The sequence below is a fragment of the Natator depressus genome, chromosome 7, assembly GCF_965152275.1.
Source record: "Natator depressus isolate rNatDep1 chromosome 7, rNatDep2.hap1, whole genome shotgun sequence".
Lineage (NCBI taxonomy): Eukaryota > Metazoa > Chordata > Testudines > Cheloniidae > Natator > Natator depressus.
In genome coordinates, this window is record NC_134240.1 from 5,320,256 (window position 1) to 5,341,262 (window position 21,007).

Consider the following 21,007-nt stretch of genomic DNA (forward strand, 5'->3'; position numbering starts at 1 on the left):
TTAAAATTGGGCAAGAGGAAGCCATTGTAAAATGCCTCCTTAACAGTATATGTGTGTGTGTGTTTGTTTTCTGGGGCATCTGTCCTGAACATAACATTATCTGGAGACAGGGCTGTCCCTAGGGTGGGGTGCAGGGCCAGGAGCAAATCAGCCTGTATGGGGCTCCCCTTAACATTTTTATACAGGTGAAATCTGGTTACAGTGAACTTCAAGGGCAGCTGCTGGCCGCAGGTTAAATATTGATAGCGCCCAGCTGTATAATTATAATGTTGTTATATTGTAGTTCTTTTTTATAATTAAAATGAAGTTCATATAATTAAAAAAAACCCTCACCAATCACAATTAGTGTCGCACCGCTTGCATTCTCAAATCCACCTTCCTGGACTTCCTTGCAGCAAACTCACTTCCCAGGTACCCATGGTCTCGCTACCCTCCGTGGATTTTTTAAAACTGTAATTACACATTTGCAACACTGAGAGTGCATGTCTCTGGAACTGGGTGGCTCTTGGAGAGCCTATATGTGCCCTAATGCTGGAGAACCAGGACCCTCCAGCATGGAGGAGGGGATCTAAGATCTATTTTCTCTGGTGGATGGGAGGGGGCTAGGAGGCAGAAAAGCAGATGGATGACCCTAGTCCTGGTGGGTGGTGGAGAGAACAGAGTTGTGGGACCCCAGGTCTTGGTACTGCGGGAAGGGGGACCACAAGGCTGGAGAACTGAAAGGCAAGGAGGACCCTGAGGCAGGGGGGTGATAAGAGCTGGTGCTGGCCTGAAGGTGGCATTGAAGGACCCCACCCAGTGCCTGGATAGAGGAGAAAGGGCAGTGGAAGCGGGAGGTGTGGGGCACTGGAGGGACACCAGTGCGGGGCGATGGGCGAGGGATGATGGAGGAGATGATGGCTGGCACTCACCTGTGCTAGGGGCGAGGGGGCCCCCTGTGCTGGTAGAGGGTCCTTCCGGAAAAGGGAAGGGTCTGTCTGAGGTGGAAGGGCAGGGTCAGGGTCAGCCTGCCCTGGCACTAGTGGTTGGGGGGTGCTAGGACTCTGCGGTGTCAGGCAACGCCGGGAGCCAGTGGAGCAGGAGTGGGCTGGGGCCAGCTTGCTTGCTGCTGTAGCCGCAGAGACTGAGCCCGAGCCCAGGGGGCTGCGGACAAGAAATAAATGCCCAGGCCGGTGAGTTCGGGGTGCAGACCCGACCCTTGCTGCCTGCACCAGGTCCCCCCCGGCTAGCCTCCTGGGCCGCCCTGGCCTCCCCGTGGCATTCCCCCCCAAAAGTGTGGGGGGCCCCCAAAGCACGGGGCCCAGGGCAGTTGCCCCAGTCTGTTATATGGGCGGGACAGCTCTGTCTGGAGAAGTCGTGTAAAGAGGAGCATTCTCACAATATTTCCAGCTGAGTTAGTCTTCAATGGGATATTGAGAAGGAATACAATGCCAACCACTAACTGGCAGGGGCTGGAAGGCCTTTCCCTAGAAACAGCTCATTCCATAACGGTCCACTATGAGGTTTCTTATGCCTTTCCATGAAGCAACAGGAGTCTAGCTGTAAGATGTACCAAAGCATTTTAAAATGCAACCAGTTTTCATACTAGCAAGAAAACTCAGTTGTTCATGATCATCGTGGAAAAGAGCATGCACAAGCAAGAGATCTCAGCTGGGAGTTCAATTAAGCCTTGAAGAACTGTGTATGAGGCGGAGTGGCAGAGAGCTTCATAAACAGTAATGGAAGGACATGGATTATTCCCCGTTCAGTTACAGTGGGGATTTTGGATGGTAACTTTTATGTATTCCTGGGTCATCTTTTCACATTGTATTGAATATCCCTGTGTTGCACTTTATTACTGTGCTGTTCATATTGCAGGGAAGCTGCTTCATTTTCAGTCCATCTTGAATGCCATATACGATGCCATTTATGTATTGTCCTGTGCGCGTTCGTTAGTTGATACAGTGCATTGGCACTACGCCTCAATGTGGTTACGTTCATACAAAGTGGGTCATATAGAATTTCTGCTTCCCTCTCTCTTTCCTGCCTTGCCATCTCTGAAACACAGAGAAGTGATAAAGCCCCAAACTCCTATGGGTGGAGGGGAAAGGAAAGAATTGTTCCCCAACACCCACTACTTTCATGTCCTAAAATGATCACTTGTCTAGTTAAGTAAGAATGCACTTTCTGCATTTGCACTGTTTAGGTCCTTGTCAAAACCTGTATTCACTCAGTATGTAATCCATTGCTCCAGATTAGAAAGCTGTTCAGTGTGCTGATTGAAGATGCAGTGGAATTTGAGTGCTCCCAAGTGCTGCAGATCACAGGAGTTGAGATTGCTGTTTTATCTGGATGCCTGGGGCTCCAATTACCACCCTACATCTCATTGGTCAAATACTTCACTTACCTTTTAAATACACCAAGCACTGGAGCTGCATTGTAAAGTCTCTCGCAAGAGAACTCTCTGCACACTCTATTTCCCATAAATAATAATGTCATTGGCCAACCTGGAAGCGCTGTACCTTCATGGGCCATGCTCGCCGAAAGGGCAACATCACAGACTGCAGCATCACTCACATGGAAGGGTCTGGTAGGCAAAATACCTACCTTACAACAAACTTTTGGGTATCCACTGTGTTTGGGGTTGACTTAAGATCAGGCCTGTGAGAGAGTGCATGGCTGGAGTAGCTTAAATCTAATCATCCAACTAGGGCAACCTCCTTCATTTTTGTCCTCTAGAATGTCCCAATAAAGAGAAGGCCTGCTTCTCTTCTCATTCCTACCAGTGTAAATCCAAACCCACCCTGGGAAGTTAGTGGGGTTATGCTGATGTAAAATCAATGGCCAAAGTATGGTAGCTCAAATTCTGCTCTCAGTGTCGTCAGTAGTCGAGTTGTACTGGTGTCACACAACAGAATCTAGCCCAGTGCCTCCCCTGTGCTGGAACTTTCTCCTGTCCAGCTTTTGAAAGCAAATGGGTTTCAATCTAGCTTTGCAGACTTGTCGTCACACAGTTGACATCTCTATGTGAAATATAACTATGCATCTCTTGTCCTCGAATAAAAGAGTGTGTTTTCTTGTATTAATTTGCCTTGTTTTTCTGTAAAGTCACAGGAGTGTGTGTCAGCGTATGTTTATTGCAGTGTACAGTGAAGACTTCAGATACGAAGGTTCAGGGGGTGGTAGGCCCTGTGCGAGATGGAGGAGAAGCATGCAGAAAGGGCCGTTCAGTATTGGAGTCGGTGCAAAATGCCACTGTTGTGATCTGGGAGCACTTTACACCCACTATCCACTGGTAGAAATGACAATACAAGGTGAACGGTTGAAGAATCACCCCCACAGACTAAGCACTGAACCAAGTCCTTTGCCCAAAAAGACAAGATACACGGGCGCTTTATACTTACCCTGTCAAAGGTTAACCAGCAAGGGATAAAATAAAATGCTCAGTGTAGCAAGCTCCACTGCTATGGGCTGGTTTTCCTTTTGCCCCTTGTTTAACTGCGGAGAGGGAACAAATGTGAGGAATTGATGTTTAGGCCAAAGAATGGTGAGCTGTGGAGGGACAGAGCCCGGTCCTGCAAGGCATGGGGAACTATGGGTACGGCTACATTGCAATAAAACGTGTGGCACCGGGTCTCAGAGCCTGGGTCAATTGACTCAGGCTCATGGCTCAGGCTGCAGGGCTAAAAATAGCAGCGTAGATGTTCGGGCTTGGCTGGAGCCTGGGCCCTCAGACCCACCCTCATTGCAGGGTTTGGGACCCTGGGCTTCTGCCCAAGCCCAAATGTCTACACTGCAATTTTCAGCTCCACAGCCCGAGCTCGAGTCAGCTGACCCGTGCCAGCCGCAGTTCTGTCATAGGTATTTTATTGCAGTGTAGATGTACATTGTGTTCCTCTTTCCAAGAGAATTCCATGGAAGTGCTATAAAAATCCCATGTATCCAATCTGTGAGCTGGTCTCTGTGTTTGTCAGATGTAATTAATAGACAATCTTGCTGTCTTTCCCCCTTTATCTGGTCGGCACAGGTACGGGATTAATATTTCAGGTTTTGGACAATGAATTGAATAGAACTTTTTCCTACTTTTCTTATACCAAAGAGAAGCTGTCAAGAAAAAATAAGTTCTATCAACCCTATAACGTACTGGACAACCTCAACACCCATTAAAGCCCAGGAGGATTGGAGGTGCTCAGCACTTTCACGACTGGGCTCCTCTATGTATTTAATGTACGCGAGAATCTGTGCAGATCGACAGAATATAGATCTGTCTAGATACAGTAAATATCCAAAGTGCCCCATTAACAACATCATGACTCCTACCAAGTGCTCTTTTTAAAATATCATTGATCTGAATCAACCTTTAGTCTTAGCACAAACCCAGTAGAGAAGAGAGAGAGCTTCTTTCCTATACCATGTTCATAAAAAAAAAAAAAAAAAAAGCAATCCTGCATTTACTATGGTGAGTAATGAGCTACATTTTATAGCACACCATAGTGGTAACTACACCACAACAAAGCATTCTTCTTCCCACCAAGGGGAAAGTATTCAATTTCTTTACTTAGCCTGTGTGTAGTCATTGTCTAATAATATGACCATTTTGCCATCCCTCTGCAAATAAGGTTGAGGCTGCTGCCTGATTGGTATATCATCTCACTTTCTCTCAGCATTGATTTTCTTGCTCTCCTTATTTGCTTCATAAAAAGAGAGACAAGGAGCTGGTGCTCTCTCTACTGAGAAGCTTTTTGGGAGCCTTTATTTTTAGTATGAGACAACCTTTGCTTTATTTCAGGAGAGGGAAGTTGGATTATAAATCCTTTTGTAAATGTGTATGGTGATATTTGCTCCGGTAAGTTTATATAAATGTGTGTGTGTGTAACTGTACTGTTTTTGGGGGGGTGGTTAGATGATTTTGAAATCTCCAGTTATATCAGGTTTGGTTTCTTTTCATTCACATTCTGACCCCCACTGATCTGTGTTTCTCCTGAAATTCATGTACATGAAGATATTTCCATTTTATATTTTGCTTCTCATAGTGGGGAAAACTATGTTGGAAAACTTATTCTGCACTTCATTATAACGTAGGGGGAGTGAGGTTGTAATAGGGAAGGGATTGTGATTGAGCATTTTACTTTTGGCATTTCAAATCGAAGAGTCTTTAAAAAATAGTGCAGCTGTGCTTGAGGGGTTTTTTGGGGGTTATTTTTTTAAACCATTAGGAACTGGTTAATACTGATTGAACTGAAGTATGTGAATACCAGACTGTACTTTTATGGATATGTAAGAAAAATATTGTTGATTAGCAAGGAGGTGTTGCTGATTTTACAAATGTCTTAATGAAAACTAAGGTAATCTTTAAAGGAAATAGCCAGACAGCTTTCTTCTTGCAGAGTGTAAGGTCATTACACAAGTTGGTATACTGTTGCTTTCCCGGCTCCAGCTTGTGAATAGCAATGATTGCCTCATTCCTTAGCATTCTGTCTTATTCATATACCTCCTTGCTCACCTGTAAATAAGAAGACATTGCCTTTTTATTTGTCTGTAAAGTGCCATGTACTTGGATGGGGCAATAAAAACAGTGATGATGCCCATGTACCTAAGCAAGATAAAAAAATGTTCACCATTATTGGATTGATGAGGTTGCATGGTAAACGTCTGAATTTGTAGCATTAAATTAATTCATGCATTGGTCCCATGACTCCTTCATATTAGAATTAGCTAAATATGAGTCATTCTTCATTTGATGCTTAGTATCCCAAAAGTCTTGAAAAAGTCCTGATAATTGTTATACAGCTACAGATTGATTGCTGTCATAAGAACATGTATGAAGAAATACATGTTTGTAATATCAAAATATTAGTTCTGGTATAAGTTCATTACTATCATGATATCAGTCATAGGGAGGGATTCTGGTAATGGAAATGAAAGCAGAGTTTGATAGGATGTCAGATAATCATAGGTGAGGTTATATATTTCTAGTGAAAGTTTAAGATACTGTGTCTATTAGTCTCAGGTGAGCTCTTTCAGAAAAGAAATTCAATTAGGCAATAAATGCTTTGCAATCTCAGAATCTGCTTTTGAAGCTATTTAAACGTTTTTCAGGATGAATTTGTTACTCATTCCTTCTTCCCCTGTATACGCAGAAATCAATATTCATTCCCGAAGGTTGCCACTGTGCCACTTGTACTCAGAGCTGTAGGGTTTGCTATTGATTTGGAATAATGCAATTGTAAGGACACATTCCTTTACATTTAACAAGAGAAATGATGTCGTGTATAGGACACTGAAAAATACAAGCAAAAGCTGGGCAAACCCAATCAGATTTGATTCCTTTTGAAAATGATCCAATGTATACCATTCTTAGTCACTTTTGAATATTTAGCCTGTTAGCAATTTATAAATACTGTGTATTTTATACCTGCTGCCCGTTTTCCTATAACTGCACTCTTTCTGTACAAGAAGACTCATTTCTTAAGGTTGTAGAAGATGGTGTATATCAAAATAAATATCCCGTCACTTTTTTCAGAATTGTTATGTTTCTTCTGCTAGGGAAGGGTCAGTAGCACAAATCATGTACAAGCTGCAGAAAGCCAGGTGAACCAAAAAGGTAATATTCAAAGAGGACATTGGGTGGCAATCGGGGGGAAAAGTCTTGGTGATGTGAAACATCAGACATGGTTGGCACTTTGAATACCCTCAGAAGCAAGGATATCTAGAGCTTAGGATCAAATGTCTAATATCTAATCACAGTGGGGGTTCTCGGCTTATCCTTTACTTTGAATATAAGGCTCAGGAAACACACCCGATCGAGAGCCCTGTTCTCTGAGGATCTCTGTACCAAGAACAGCAGTAGCAGGGGTAGCATTAGAGTAAGCTCCACGAATTCTGTGCAGCCCTGTCCTCCAGGGATATATATAGGGGTCAAAAGATAATTAATTCCTATTCAGCCACTGGCTACTCTATCAAGTGAAAGTCACGAGAATTTATGTACAGAAAAGCTCTCTGGGTTGGTTTTCATGGCTCTCACTGAGCCCTTTACAGCTGGCTACTAAGCCACCTGGGTTTCCAAGGGCTGGGGTTCAAAAGACGTGGTCCAACGCATCGTTTTTTAAGTCTGTGAAGCCGTGCTAAATGAGTGTTTCTATAAGATATGTGGCATATCCTGAATAATGAAGGAGTGGAGTCCTATAGAGGTATTATTGGCCCGCTTTCAGACGGCTTGCACAGCTCGCTCATGGCTTGGTCAGTCACCACATTCTTTACCATCCCAAATTCATCCTTTAAAACCTGTATAGCACTCCACACCATCATGTACTTGCTCACACATGCTTCTGGCGATCTGTAGCATTATAGAGAGAGATATGGCTATATAGACATATATGTATAATGATGGGTGTGCATACATAACCATATGTGTGTGTATCCATTCTTCCAGCACAGTAGCTGATTTTAATGAGATTGTATAGTTTTGCTAACGGCTCAGCCGCTTTGCTCTTCCCTTCCTTCGGTGCTCTTGGATATATAATATCCAGTGCTAGTGACTTGTTGCTCAGCCTTTAATTTATCTGTGTGGTCCAGCACATTTCACTCTTGCCACTGTAATCTCTGACAGTGCTTCATCTTTATTTACTGGCAAACAGTTGGGGGGGGCTGGGTCTGCTTCCCGCTAATCTATCCCCACTGTGAATGCTTCTCATTTTTCAAACTTCTAAGTGGTTTTTAGTAGCTGCCAGGAAAAATATTACTTTCTTTCCCCCAAAATTCCCCTGAGCTGAAGTGCAGATCAGGATTCAGTCCTAGATCAGGGCCATCTTAACAGCTCAATACTTCAGTTCATCCAAAATATAAATGTGAAGTTTATGCCATTGGGATTGTGAGAGTCACGCTTTCTCTCGCTGATTGCATGGGGGAGGAGGGGAAGTATTTGGGCAATTTGTGGAGGTTTCTAAAGTTTTAGTTAGGTTTTTTCTGTTCCCCTGATGCCTGTCCAGCCGACTGCATGGTAACTAAAGGAGCCTGGTGAGATGCAAACAATACCAATAGCAAAACATTCAACTCTACAATTCCTCAGATAATTGTTGCCTACAATATGAGGCATACACAGCAGGCAGGGCCTTATCCTGGAAACATTTAGGTAGGTGAGTGATGTGCCTCTTGTGCATTAGTCCCATTGAAATTGGTAGTATTTCTGTATTGAGTAAGTTATTTACGTGCATAAGTGTTTGGAGGATTGGGCCCTTAGGCCCCAATCCTGCATGGATTCGACATGAACAGACCCTGTGCCCCCATGGAGTTCTTATTACAGGATCAAGGCCTTGGACTGGGACCTCAGGTTGGGACATTTGTATGTTTGTTCGGCACCCAGCACAACAGGGCCCCGATCTCTGACGGGGCCCTCTAATTGCTTCCACAACACAAATAATAAATGTTGTGTGCAATTAAGGTTTCATGGGCTCCTGTATGGGATCAGGAGCATAACTCACTCCTGGCTCCATTAATCCTGAGTAATGCAGCTGTCAAGGAAGCATGCAGATAAAACGTTTATCTGGCAACACCCCATCATGTGCATTCTCACCCCAGCCATACACGACACACACACTCTATAGACAGCCTGGGGAAGACGGTGGCAACTATCTCCTGCCCCATATGTTGGTGTGAGGTGGAGTAGCATTGGCCCTGCAGGAGCTCCCCTGTATTGTGTGTATGATATACACACACATGGTGTGTATACACTTACCCACCTAGACTAGTGAAACTGTTCAATACTTCCTTATTTTTGTACATTGTTTTCACGTTTTGTTTCAATTTTCTTTCTAACACCCACTTGACCTTCATTTGCAAAGGTGGACAGTGCGCGTCCCATGGGGTGGAATTCAGTCCTTAAGTCCCTCCTGAACTCCTCTTGACTTCAATAAGTGGGAGTGCAGGATTGGGCCCACAGAGATTTCAGGGTGCTATAAAAGTCCTCTCCCTTCTGTGTTCCCCTCTCATCACGTTCAACTTCCCAGTTTTGTCGAAGGCCTGAGACATCGTTGAAACTTGGTATATTATCGGGTGAGTTAATTTTAAAATGAACACAACTGTCAATAACCTTCCCAAGCACTTTGGCATAAACATAGCTGATGCACTGCAATACACTCACAAGCCTTTAACATCTGGGCACCAACAACTCATTAACTGACTGATTTCATACGAGGGAGTTGGAAGATTAGGGTAAAAAGGTGATCACACTTGCGTAGAGTTGGTGTGTAGGAAAGATCCTTGTTAGCATCAATGGGAGTTTCGCCTGAGTGTTGAATGATACTGTCAGTATATACATTTTGTGCCCAGATCCTGGGGTTCTGGCTTTTATGCACCCAGTCCAGCTAGGTGGCTTTAACCCTCTCTGTGCTTCCTGACCGTGGGACCATCAGGCTAGGTACTCCGCCTTAGATAGATAACTCAGCTTCCTGTTGTGGCATTAACAAACCAGAAACTGATGGAAGAAAAACCACGTATTTGCACATTTCACTTAAAATGGCTCAATTTCATAGTAATATCTTTTAGTATGTACAGTGCCTAGAACAATGGGTCCCTGATCAGGGCCTCTAGATGGTACCATAAGGCAAATAATAAGTGCTAATAAGTGTCTCACTGGCTATCATCTTCTCTTAGTGAGAACCACTGTAATTAGCTCTTCTCTGTTTCTGAATTTACAGCATGCTCAATTGCAGAGAAGCCCATATTGACGCATTATTGGTTTTAAACAAGTTCTTGCTCTTTCCCATATCTGGCAAGAGTTGAAGCATATCGGGAAGCAGCAAAGAAAATGCACGACTGTTAGCAGTAAAAATAAATAAAAGGAAGTCTGATTATTTGAGATTGCAAATATTTCAAAACAGAAAGTAAAAATGATAATAGAATTAGGGAGAATTCAAGTGAGGGTGGGAGGTTTGCCATATTTCCTGTGTTCACAAGCTACTGTAGCTGCAGGATTTTTCTTCCTCCCCCGACTTTAAATATTAAACCTGAATAAAAATCTGTGGAAAGAGAAAGAGCCCAAGAAGACGTGTTAGGAGAAAAGTCGTGAGGATGAAGCTGTGGAGGATATAGGGGTGACGTAAGCAGGCAGTATATAATGCCTCAAAAGCAAGGGATAAAAGGAACTTTTCCAATTTTTAAGAACCCCATTATTCTTAGTATCATTCTGCTTAAAAATTAGTCAAGTTTTGAGCTTTACAAGGCAATACTAGAGTGAAAAGAATGAAAATCTCTTTGCGGAGTGGATGAAGGAGGGGCTGAGATATACAGGAGGAAAAAAGTTTTAATTTTGCAAAATTTTCTTTGCTTGAAACATATTCTCATCACTGAATTTGGTCTGCTGGTTAGATCATTAGCATCCCTGGGCTGGGCCAGGTACCGACAAAGAGTGCAATGTGAACACTGATCCATGACCCCCAAAGGGGCCATGATAAAAATATACAGAATGCTGAATGGTTTAAAGGAAGTAGCTCAAGACTCTCTCTCTTCACCCAAGAACAAGGGGACAGTCAATGAAATGGAAAGGTGGCAAAATAAAAAAAAAAAAGCCAGACAAATATAAATTTGAAATAAGGCACAAAATTTTAACTACCACGGGAATTGGTGGATTCTCCGTCTCTTGATATCTTCAGATCAAGACCAGATGCCTTCCGGGAAGATGTGCTTTAGCCAAAACTCAAGTTATTGGGCTCAATATTGGAGTAAATGAGTGAAATTCAATGGCCTGTGATATACAGGAGGTCAGACAGATGATCTGGTGGTCCCTTCTGACCTTAAACTCTGTGAAAACTGCTAAAAGGGAAGGGTTCTTTTCACATATGCAGAATTAACCTCTGGAAATCATTGCCGGAAATCAGTGCTTTTGGGGCTTCAAAAATGATAAGAGCAATGAGATATGGCTGAAATAGGTTCCCCTAATTGAAGGTATTAATAATGGTGCACTGAGTTGCTGTCTCAAGCCTCAAGCTTCACCTCCCAGTTGCTCTGTTTTATGGGTATACAAAGCCAGGAGTGAGGGAAGCTTTGCCTGTAAAACCTAGAGAACATTCCCAAACTCTGGCACTCCTGTGCTTGGTGCCAGCATGATGGGAGGGCTGGAGTCACATTCCATGAACGTGCTTAACACGTTCTACTGATGATTCTCCGTGTCAGGGGAGGGGAAGAAATCATGCAACCTGCATGCGCTAGATACTTCTGTGTCATGACCAATGTGCAGCAGGTGGAATACAAGGGTATTGCAAGCATACCCAGATTGCTGTTGTGGGGCTAGTCACTATCCCTGCAATGACTGTGTAGGACACCAGCACCCTGCCACCCGCTCTTGGCTTTGGTCCTGTGTGCTGCAGAGAGAGGGAGCCTTTGATCCCCACTTTGGGCAACCTCTTGAGGAAGGTTTTAAAAGACTTAGGCCCAGATTGTCACTTTGCACAGCTCGGGCCATTGCTGGCCAGCAGGGAGTTTCCATGGTGCAGGGTTTGTTCTGTGCTAAGCACAGTATGGATACAGAGGAGAATCCAAGCCTTTATAGCGTGTTAATGTTGTTGTGAGTGGCTTCAGGTGCCTGTATTTTATTAGCAGGTTTCAGTTCTGTCCTTCCCTGCATCCAGCACAGGGCTGTTGTGAATATTGACCCTGCGGCTCAGCTGACCTGGCGGGGCAGGACAAGTGCCATGTTCTAGAGTCAGAACGGAGAGGTGCTCCTTATGTCATGGGAATGCCGGTGCAGAATGGACACCCCCCAGAGCGCTCTCCGTGGTATACGTATGTCCACTAATCGATGGAGTTAATAATACCAGGCCACGGGTAGACACACATGCCAAGCTCTGCTGCTGAGTTTCTGTGCGCGGCCTGTGCCCTGCAAAATTGTTTCCATTTTGATTGAGCTGGTTGCGGAGATTTTGCCAAAGGCAAAAAACAAAATAGCACTTCGCTCTTTGCCCTTTCCCCCTCTCTCTGCGTCCTTCACCAGCACACGCAGCCATTCCTGTCAGTGGGATAATCTACCCATTCTGGTTTAACCTGTTCACTTCCTTATTTTCAACTGGATCAGAGAGATCAGCTACACCTAGCCTTTCTGTGACCGAGACGGTCACATGGCTTCCACCTTGCCCCCCAGACTACCTGGGGCCAGGATCAACTCTCCAGAGTTAAGGGAAATGGCCATATCCCAGGCAACTTTCTGGACTCTGCCATGTCGCTGCCCGTGAGCAGCCAGCCTTAGAACAGACAGAACAAAGACATATGCAGATTTGCTGAGATGCTCCCAGGCCTGGTGCACTGCTGAGCTGCGGTCTCACTTGGAATCAAGCTGATCTTGAGTGAATGCAAGGTTCAAGTTGGATGTTTTGCACCCCTCTAGATTTAACCTCTCTGGCTTAATAATGGGCATGGTGGCGATAACCTTACAGTGAGCACCATTCAAACCAGCCACATGGGGAGATCCATTCATGAGGGTGGTCTGCGCGGCAGGCATAGTTTTGAGTTGAATTTCGGATTGGAGAGGAACATTTTGTCCTGAGAGGTGTTCTTCTGTAGAGAGCTGAAGGGACATCGGGGAGTGATGAAACCCTTCTCACAAAGATCTAGGGTGCCGGAAAAGGGGTCAGTGAGTTAGACCCATTGTGGTCACTGTGTGGGGGAGCACTTGGTCCTGCCGTTTGAAATTCTTAACCCTTATTTGAAAATAGAAGTCCTCCAAATAATGGAGGCATCTGCTTATTTGGCTTTGTACTTGGGGTTTGCTTCAGGATATTTATTCATTTGCAATCATATCCTTTTTCCGCACATACGATATCCGCTGACATCAATGGGATATCCATTGTTGGCAGCACATTGTCCTTGAGGAGCAATGAACTTGGCTATCAGTTCAGGCAAGAAGAGTATTCTGTTACTCCCTCACTGCCCTTGGACACTTGAAATAACTTCATTGACTGTTCCCAGTCTGGTCTCAGACAGTCAGGGCAGTCCCATGCTTCTCATGTTATTCAGCCTTAGGGTGGAATTCAGCTGATCATAATCATCTGCTGGAGAACCGCTATAATTATAGTGGTGTGGGAGTAGTTAGGGTTGCATCACGACATCTGCTTAAGGTCAACCTTTATAAGTCCTCTAATAAAATCAACATTCTTAGTTGGAGTTCTTTGAAATTTTGGTGTGCCTCAGGAAGACTCAGGGTAGGGTTAGTGACCCAAATTTGGAGTCATTTGACTGAAGGGTTCTGGAGATAACGATTTTTTAAAAAATGGTTCTAGTGGTCTTCCCCTCCCCCATTGAGCTAGAGATCAAACTACTTATGAGCTGTGGGACAAACTGGTTTGAGACTGAGTTTTACCCAAGGTAGTGGATGGACTCACTAAATCTTTGGGGAACCCAAACTGAACACTACATTTAACAAACTGTACCTTTTTACACTGTGTATTTGCCAATACAGAGAATTGGCGAGAGGGCTTCCATTCCTCCCATTTTATATGCTTTAAACTAAAGCTTGACTCTTAAGTGCTCTAAAATCTGAACGGTTAATTGGATTGCTTTGAAATTTGGAGTATGTCATGGAGGTATGGGGTAGTGTTAATGGTCCAAATGTGGGTCATTTGACCCAGGATTTCTGAGTTATAGAGCCCCCCCAGTTTACTTCTGCTGCCTGAGACTGTCTACCCTAAAAGGCTGCAACCTGTGTCATTGTAGCACGTCAATGTAGGCACTCACTGCAAACAATGAGCGGGTTTCTCCCGTCGCTGTAGTTAATCCACCTCCCCAGGAGAGGGTAGCTAGGTTGACAGAAGAATTATTTTGGTATCCTAGTGCTGTCTCACTGGGGGGAGTTAGATCTATATTGCTATGTCTCTCAGGGGTGTGGATTTTTCACACCCCTGAGCATCATAGCTGGGTTCATCTAATTTTCTAGTGCAGACCAGCCCTTATACTGTTAAAAGAGAGGTACCAATGACTGGATGAATCACAGACCACTTGATTGTTGTAAACTCACCCTCCCGTTAACATCTAAAGGGTGTTCTATTTTGGAAATTTACATCAGCGTAGCTACACCCAAAATCCACACCCTTTAGAGACATAGTTGTGCCAGCCTAATCCCTGGTGTAGACAGCACTAGATTGATGGACGAATCAATTGATGGAAGAATGAGCTAGCCACTGCCTCTTGAGGGGATGGATTAACTTTGGCAATGGGAGAACCCCTCCTGTCCTTGTAGCGAGAGGCTACACTGAAGTGCTACAGCGGTGCAGCTGTACTGCTATAGCATCTTAAGTGTGGACATAGCCTACGGGCAAGTTAATCGTAAGTCCCCACCTGACAAGACAAAAGGTGTTTTGAACTGAGTAACTGGAAGTTGCTACAATTTGTGAGTTATGGGTGGCAATTTTAGGTTGGGGGGGGATATAATCAAAGTATTTGGGGGGGGGAACTAGTCATGTGAATGCTTCCTGGGAAGAGAGGAGTAATAGGTGGTGGAGCAGTGGGGGAACATAGGGAGAAGGATGTGGGTTGTATGAGGAGTGCACTAGGCTCAGAGGCCTCCTGCTGGAGGCTTCAGGGTCCTGCCAGACCCATCCCAGGAAAGGAGCAGTGACGCTAAGTCCTTCAGGCTACCTAGAGAGACTGCCCAGGAAGCAGCCAATCTGGGGGTGCTGCAAGGGACTAACCAATCAGAGGGTTGCAGGTTAATATAAAAGGAATAATAGAATAATAGAAGATTAGAGTTGGAAGAGACCTCAGGAGGTCATCTACTCCAACCCCCTGCTCAAAGCAGGACCAACCCCAACTAAATCATCCCAGCTGGGGCTTTGTCAAGCCGGGCCTTAACAAAAGGAGCCGCAGTGCAGACCAGACTCAGTAAGGAGTGCAGTTGGTGCTCCTGGCTGGCCAAAGGGAACTGCAGAACCATGGACAGCTCAGTGCTGGCAAGGACCAGGGGAGTGAGAGAGAGCTCCTGGCTAGCTTCTGGGCCTGAAACAGAAGAGCCCCGAGGTAAGGGTGAAACACTGGTGAAGGCTGGGGCTGTGGGGAAGTGGTCCAGGGGAAACTGAAAGCACTTTAGTTAAAGGGAGCAGGTACTGCTACTGTTAGTGTCCCTGGGCTGGGACCCAGAGTAGTGGGCGGACCTGCTTACCCCCATAAGCTACTGGGGAAGTGACCCACAACTGGACAGTGATAAACCTGCAGAAGGGAATCTGAACTGATAAGAAGCCCAGATGGACCCAGAACAGACCAGAGTTGATGAAGAGTCTCCAGGGAGGAAGCCCTAGGGGCCTGGCCCCTTACCGCATGGCCCCCTACCAGGGCAAGGAGCACTTAAAGACATTGTTGGACTAATACCCTGAAAGGGGTCTGTTTTGAATTATGTTCTGTACAGACTGTGAGTGACTTGGCGGGAGGGCTGAGTCCCTAGAAACTGTCAGAATGAGTCACGATAAACTGAGAGAAGTGCAGACACACCCGACCAGAAGGGGGCACTCATGAGAGGTGGGTGCCATGCCATTACAGAGTGCAGTGAGGTGAGGAAGGTAGTTGGGATGGGTGGTAAGGGACAGGTTGGGTGCTCAGATGAGGGAGGTGCAGAGTATCCCACAGCTCTGCCAGGGCACCCCAATCTGCCTGCACCCCCCAGAGTCCTTTTGGGGTGGGGGTGTGGAATTAGACATGTGAATGCTTTCTGGGAGGGGAGGGATAATTAGGGGGTGGCAAGATGGCAAAACACTCCATGAACGCAGGGTTAAGATTGCTTTGGTGCTATGTTGTCCTCTTGTAGAATAAAACTCAAACTTCTGAAAACCAGGAAATGAGATTTAAGATTGCACAGGCAACCTTAACTCTGCCCTCTTTCAGCAGTGCCCCAGCAGACCCTGTTAACATGCATACCTTTACTCAGTCAGCCCTGCAGCTATCGTAAGACTCATGAAAACATTGCCAGAGTTGGGGACTCCGGTCTGTCACTGGAGGATGAGTATCACTTGGCAAATTCAGACTGGAAACCCGGTGTAAATTTCTAACTGTGAGAGTAATTAACTGTAGGAACAATTGACCAAAGATCAGGGTGGATTTTCCATCACTGACCTATGTGACAGGGTCAGGCCAGATGGCTACAGGAGAGTGTTAGAAGGCAGATATATTAGCCCCAGATTAATCAGGTCCATTTTCCCTGGGTAAGGTAACAGGGGCAGTTCCAGAACAAGAAGGGACTTGCTGGAACAAATTCAGGCAGGTAGGCTAATTAGGACACCTGGAGCCAATTAAGAAGCTGCTAGAATCAATTAAGGCAGGCTGGCTAATCAGGGTATCTGAATTTAAAAAGGACCTCACTTCAGTTTGTGGCGTGCGTGCAAGGAGCTAGAGGCACTAGGAGCTGAGAGTGAGATGGCGTACTACTGGAGGACTGAGGAGTACAAGCATTATCAGACACCAGGAGGAAGGTCCTATGGTGAGGATAAAGAAGGTGTTGGGAGGAGACCATGGGGAAGTAGCCCAGGGAGTTGTAGCTGTCGCACAGCTGTTCCAGGAAGCACTCTAGACAGCTGCAGTCCACAGGGGCCTGGGCTGGAACCCGGAGTAGAGGGCGGGCCCGGGTTCCCCCCAAACCTCCCAATTCCTGGTCAGACACAGGAGGAGTTGACCTGAACTGTGGGTTCCCCCAGAGGGGAAGGTCTCTGGGCTGTTCCCTGACCCACATGGTGTATCAGCAGAGACTGCGGAGATTGTTCTCCTTCCCTTTTCCCAGGCTGGCCAGTGATGAGGTTAGCTGAGTGAACGGCAGGTTTGAGCCACTAGCAAAAGTGGCCAAACTGAGGACTGCCGTGAATCTCTGAGGTGAGCAAATCCGCCAATAAGCGCAGGACCCACCAAGGCAAAGGAGGAACCTTGTCACAACATATTTTAAATCGAGGTTGGATGCTTTTCTAAAAGTTCTAGGAATTAATTTGAGGAAGTTTTCTGGCCTGTGATACACTGGAGGTCACGCTAGATGATCACAATTGTCCCTTCTCACCTTGGAATCTATGAATCTTGGCAGATATGTCATAGGGCTATTTGGAAGTCCAATTGTTTTAATGATTGTAGAGCATTTTGAGATCTTCAGATGAAAGGGGCTGTACCTACAGTACCATTTTATTAACACAAAGCTATTTACGCAGAGATCATGTTCTGCATTTTAATCTAGTTCTAGATTCCTTGACCCCATATATGTAATCTACATACATTGTCGTAAGCTTTCTTGATAAAAGGAAAAAATGTCAAACGATACATTTCTTGATAAATGGGGGAAAATGGAAAAAAGTAAACAACACCAAGCCACTAAGCTGTCCGACTCAGTAATGCTAACAGCTAAAGGGAAGATATTAATGGCTTCTAATATGCCCTGCCATGGTGGTCTGACAGGACAATAATGAGGTTAATTCCCTCTCACTCATCCAGAAATATCTTTGCTGAAGTATAATTTAAGGTTGCCAATAAGCAATAATTAGATCATAAATAATGCACTGTGATTGAAGGACAGTGGCCTTTCCTGTAATCATAACTTTTTAGTCCATTGGGACTCTGGGAGTTTTTTTCTTTCTTTCACCCACGCTATGTCTTATAGCCATCAGAGATTAGTAGGGTCGCATTTTCTAGTTAATGTTACACTGCCCATCATTTCTGTTCTGTACATTTGCTGGTATCAAATTTTAACAAAACTACAAGATAATGCTGGGCAAGATGAAAAGAAGCTAATGGAGAGAACAAAGAAAAATAGATAATGAAGTATTCTAGCACCCATCAGTTTCCATTCCCTGGGGACATTATCTGGCTGGAAATGCCTACCGAACTTTCCAAAAGCACAGCTGTATAACACTAATGAAACCCACATTGTTGCTGTATTCCCAAAGCTTGGTAGAGCAGCTGTGCTCTCAACCCCCCACACTGATCAGATGCCCAAACTGGGAAGTACCTGCATAACTCCCTATCTTCAAGTGCAGATGCCAGTTTGTGCACAAAAATGTAGGGTTTGGTGCATGGAACTGGCATGCACTCATTTCCGCAGGTGCAACTGCTGCAACCATGTTTTGGAAACCTGGCTCTAGATATTGGAAAAAGCTGACAGGGCCTGTAGTGAGTCTAACAGTATTTAGTGCTCTCCTTCCTGGATATTCACCTAGTGCCTTAGTTAGCCTATTTTGTGTCCGTTCCCAGTAATGGAGTTTCCAGAATTGTTCTTGGTAGACGTAGTCACATTCTTAAGATAATAACAAGAAAATATTTTATTCCATTCTACATTGCCAGATAAGGTTTGTGAGCAATTTGATACCATTATTCCTCATCCTTTCTTGTGGCATCCTGAACAGTGCTTTATGCCTCTCCAACGTTTACAACTTTCAGATATTTACAAACTGCTGTCACATCCAGCTGCCATCCACGGGATTTGGATTTATGCAAGAAGGACATGGATATATTTGGTTTTTATTCAGCCCTTAGCATTGTGCTAGCCATCCACAATCATGATATTTTACCTTTCTATTGTACTTTTCATTCCAAAGCACCCAGGGAGTTTGACAAGCGGTGGATTCAATTCTACCATAATGTGAGATCCCTACGAACACCCCAGAAGGAGAAAACACTGCACACTAGAAGTAACTTGGATCCCATGCAGATTTCCATTTGCAGTTCTGGTCCAGGAGGGCTCCAGGAGGTTTGTGTCTGGCTGGGAGTGGCCTAGGAGACGATCTTTCCCTTTGCATTTGCTGCATGGGAGGCTAATATCTCGTGCTCAGGCTAATGTACAAGCAGAAGGATGGTGCTACCAATTCAGAGGCCTTTTGGATGCCTACTTGGACAGTTTAAAATAGCGAATGCACAGGCAGAATGCAGCAGCCATTCATCAGAAGGCCAGAAGTAACTGCAAATGGAAAAATCTTGCTACTTGGGGGCTTCACTGACCCCCAACCCACCCGAAATGGCCACATTGCAGCAGGTTTGGTGGGATAGAAGGTGCAATATTTCAGACTTAGCCCTAACACAGACTCCAGCAACGTACATTATTTTTTTTCTTTTGGGTCACTGGTCTGGCACTAGCGCTTGGAAAAGTTTTCAGCTTCCAGAATAATTTTATTGCTCCACCGAAGCGTTCCTGTTCCTGGTGTGCATCGAGACCTCAGGTATTCAGCAGCTAACTGTGCAAATCTACAGTGTTTAACCCTTGCTTTCATCTTTTTAAAAGAGCAGTACACAAGGAGGTGCTTGTCGTGATTGCATGGGAAGAGCTGTAACTTCTACCGTGCTTCATGTCTTGAAAAAGAATGAACTTCATTCTTTGAACACTTCAATTCCAACCCATTGTGGAATACCCCAGCATAGTTACCAATGGAATCACTGTATATGGTAAAAAGAAAAGGAGGAGTACTTGTGGCACCTTAGAGACTAACCAATTTATTTGAGCATAAGCTGTTCATGAGCTACAGCTCACTTTATTGGATGCAAAATGTATCCGATGAAGTGAGCTGTAGCTCACGAAAGCTTATGCTCAGATAAATTGGTTAGTCTCTAAGGTGCCACAAGTACTCCTCCTTTTCTTTTTGCGTTTACAGACTAACCCGGCTGCTACTCTAAAACCTGTATATATGGTAGTTATCTCCTGTACTCCTAAATATATCTACAATGTGTGTCAATAGATCTGGGGTTTTTGGAAGACTGTGTGTTGGTGTCTGGGTAGAAAGCCACTAGTGCAGGAAAGGGAAGAAAATGGAGCACGAGCTTGTACAAGTCTTCGGGTAATGTGAGCATTTTATATATGTTAGGGAAAGGACTGAAACAGCTTATTGTTTTATACATATTGTGTAATTTAACTAGGTTTGTTTTATGTTTGTTTTATGTTTGTTTAATTTCCGTAAGACTAAGATGTTCTTAGGATATGTTCTAAGTATGCCTTTATTGTCTGCATATTAACTCTTCTGTGTATACTGCCACTTTAGCATTAACATTCAATTTTATGGCTGGTCTATCAAATACAGAATGATGAAATGTATCTCATTAGCTTACATTACATTTTGAACTTAATAGGAAAAGCGGTACAGAGACTTCTGTCTGGCCGTCTGAAGGAACAGTATTCTTTACCTCAAAGACTGCATATCTAATCTTCTAGTGTACAGCTGGGTTTTATTCTATTAAAGTATAATGAGATAGGACTAGTATATCATTCTGTGGGGGAGGTAAATGGGTTTTTTAGAATAATCAATGAAAGATGGTTAGGAAAGATGATTTTCTTCAAAGCAAAAGAGAAAATTCTCTTCTTGGGATTAAAGTATAGTAATGCTAAATTATTGTAACATCTTTCCTCACTTAGACCATCACCAACTTCAGTCCCATCATCCTTCCATTAAGAACCAAATTAAATATTTTTTCATTTTAAAATTTACAGCACTGAAGGCTGGAGTAAGGAGTAGCACGTAGTTAGCTCAGAGACAGTATTGTGGTTCCCTGCACTGGGGGTGCATTAAGATCACAAAATGGTCCCTCGCCTCAATGGGGATGTAATCTGCACCCATCCTAATACATCTGTGCTGACTTAGTAGTGCTGGCCTGTGTGTTGAGGGAAGGAGGAAGGGGTTAAGGCTTTACTATGTGGGAGAGAGAGAAATCGCCCTGCAGAAATTATGCTGTCCCCTACACTGCCACCTGCAATACAGGTAACCTGCATGGATGAATAAGTGGGCACTTTTCTCCCCTCTCTGGGCATGAAACATGAGTCACTGTTTTGACGTAAGGGGCCTTTGACAATGACCATAGAATGATCAGCAGAGTTTGCAGCTGGCAAGTTCTCCCAGCTTTGTGGGGTACCTAGAAGGAAGGGCCTCTGCCCTGTTGAACAGCTCCACTGCCCCCTAGAGGTCATGGCTTCTATTTGCTAGGTCCCCCAGCTAGGGAGAGGACCAAGGACATGGGCTACATGTTCACTTGAAGCTAGGGTGTGAGTCCCAACCCATGTAGACATACTTGTTCTAGCTTGCTAAAAATAGTATAAGTACAGACA

At 44.6% G+C, this 21,007-nt stretch overlaps 1 protein-coding gene across 2 annotated transcripts in view; it reads left to right on the forward strand.

Moving 5' to 3' along the window:
- Nucleotides 1-21,007, forward strand: part of SYNPR (synaptoporin) — a 174,035-nt gene that overhangs the window by 91,584 nt on the left and 61,444 nt on the right. The window contains exon 1 of one of the 2 annotated variants that reach the window (XM_074957389.1): nucleotides 4,590-4,825. The exons of the other annotated variant lie outside the window; for it this stretch is intronic. Coding sequence (XP_074813490.1) covers nucleotides 4,802-4,825 — 24 coding nt within the window. The 5' untranslated portion in view covers nucleotides 4,590-4,801. Of the gene's footprint in view, nucleotides 1-4,589; nucleotides 4,826-21,007 lie in introns of those variants that run through there. 2 annotated transcript variants of the gene reach the window in all.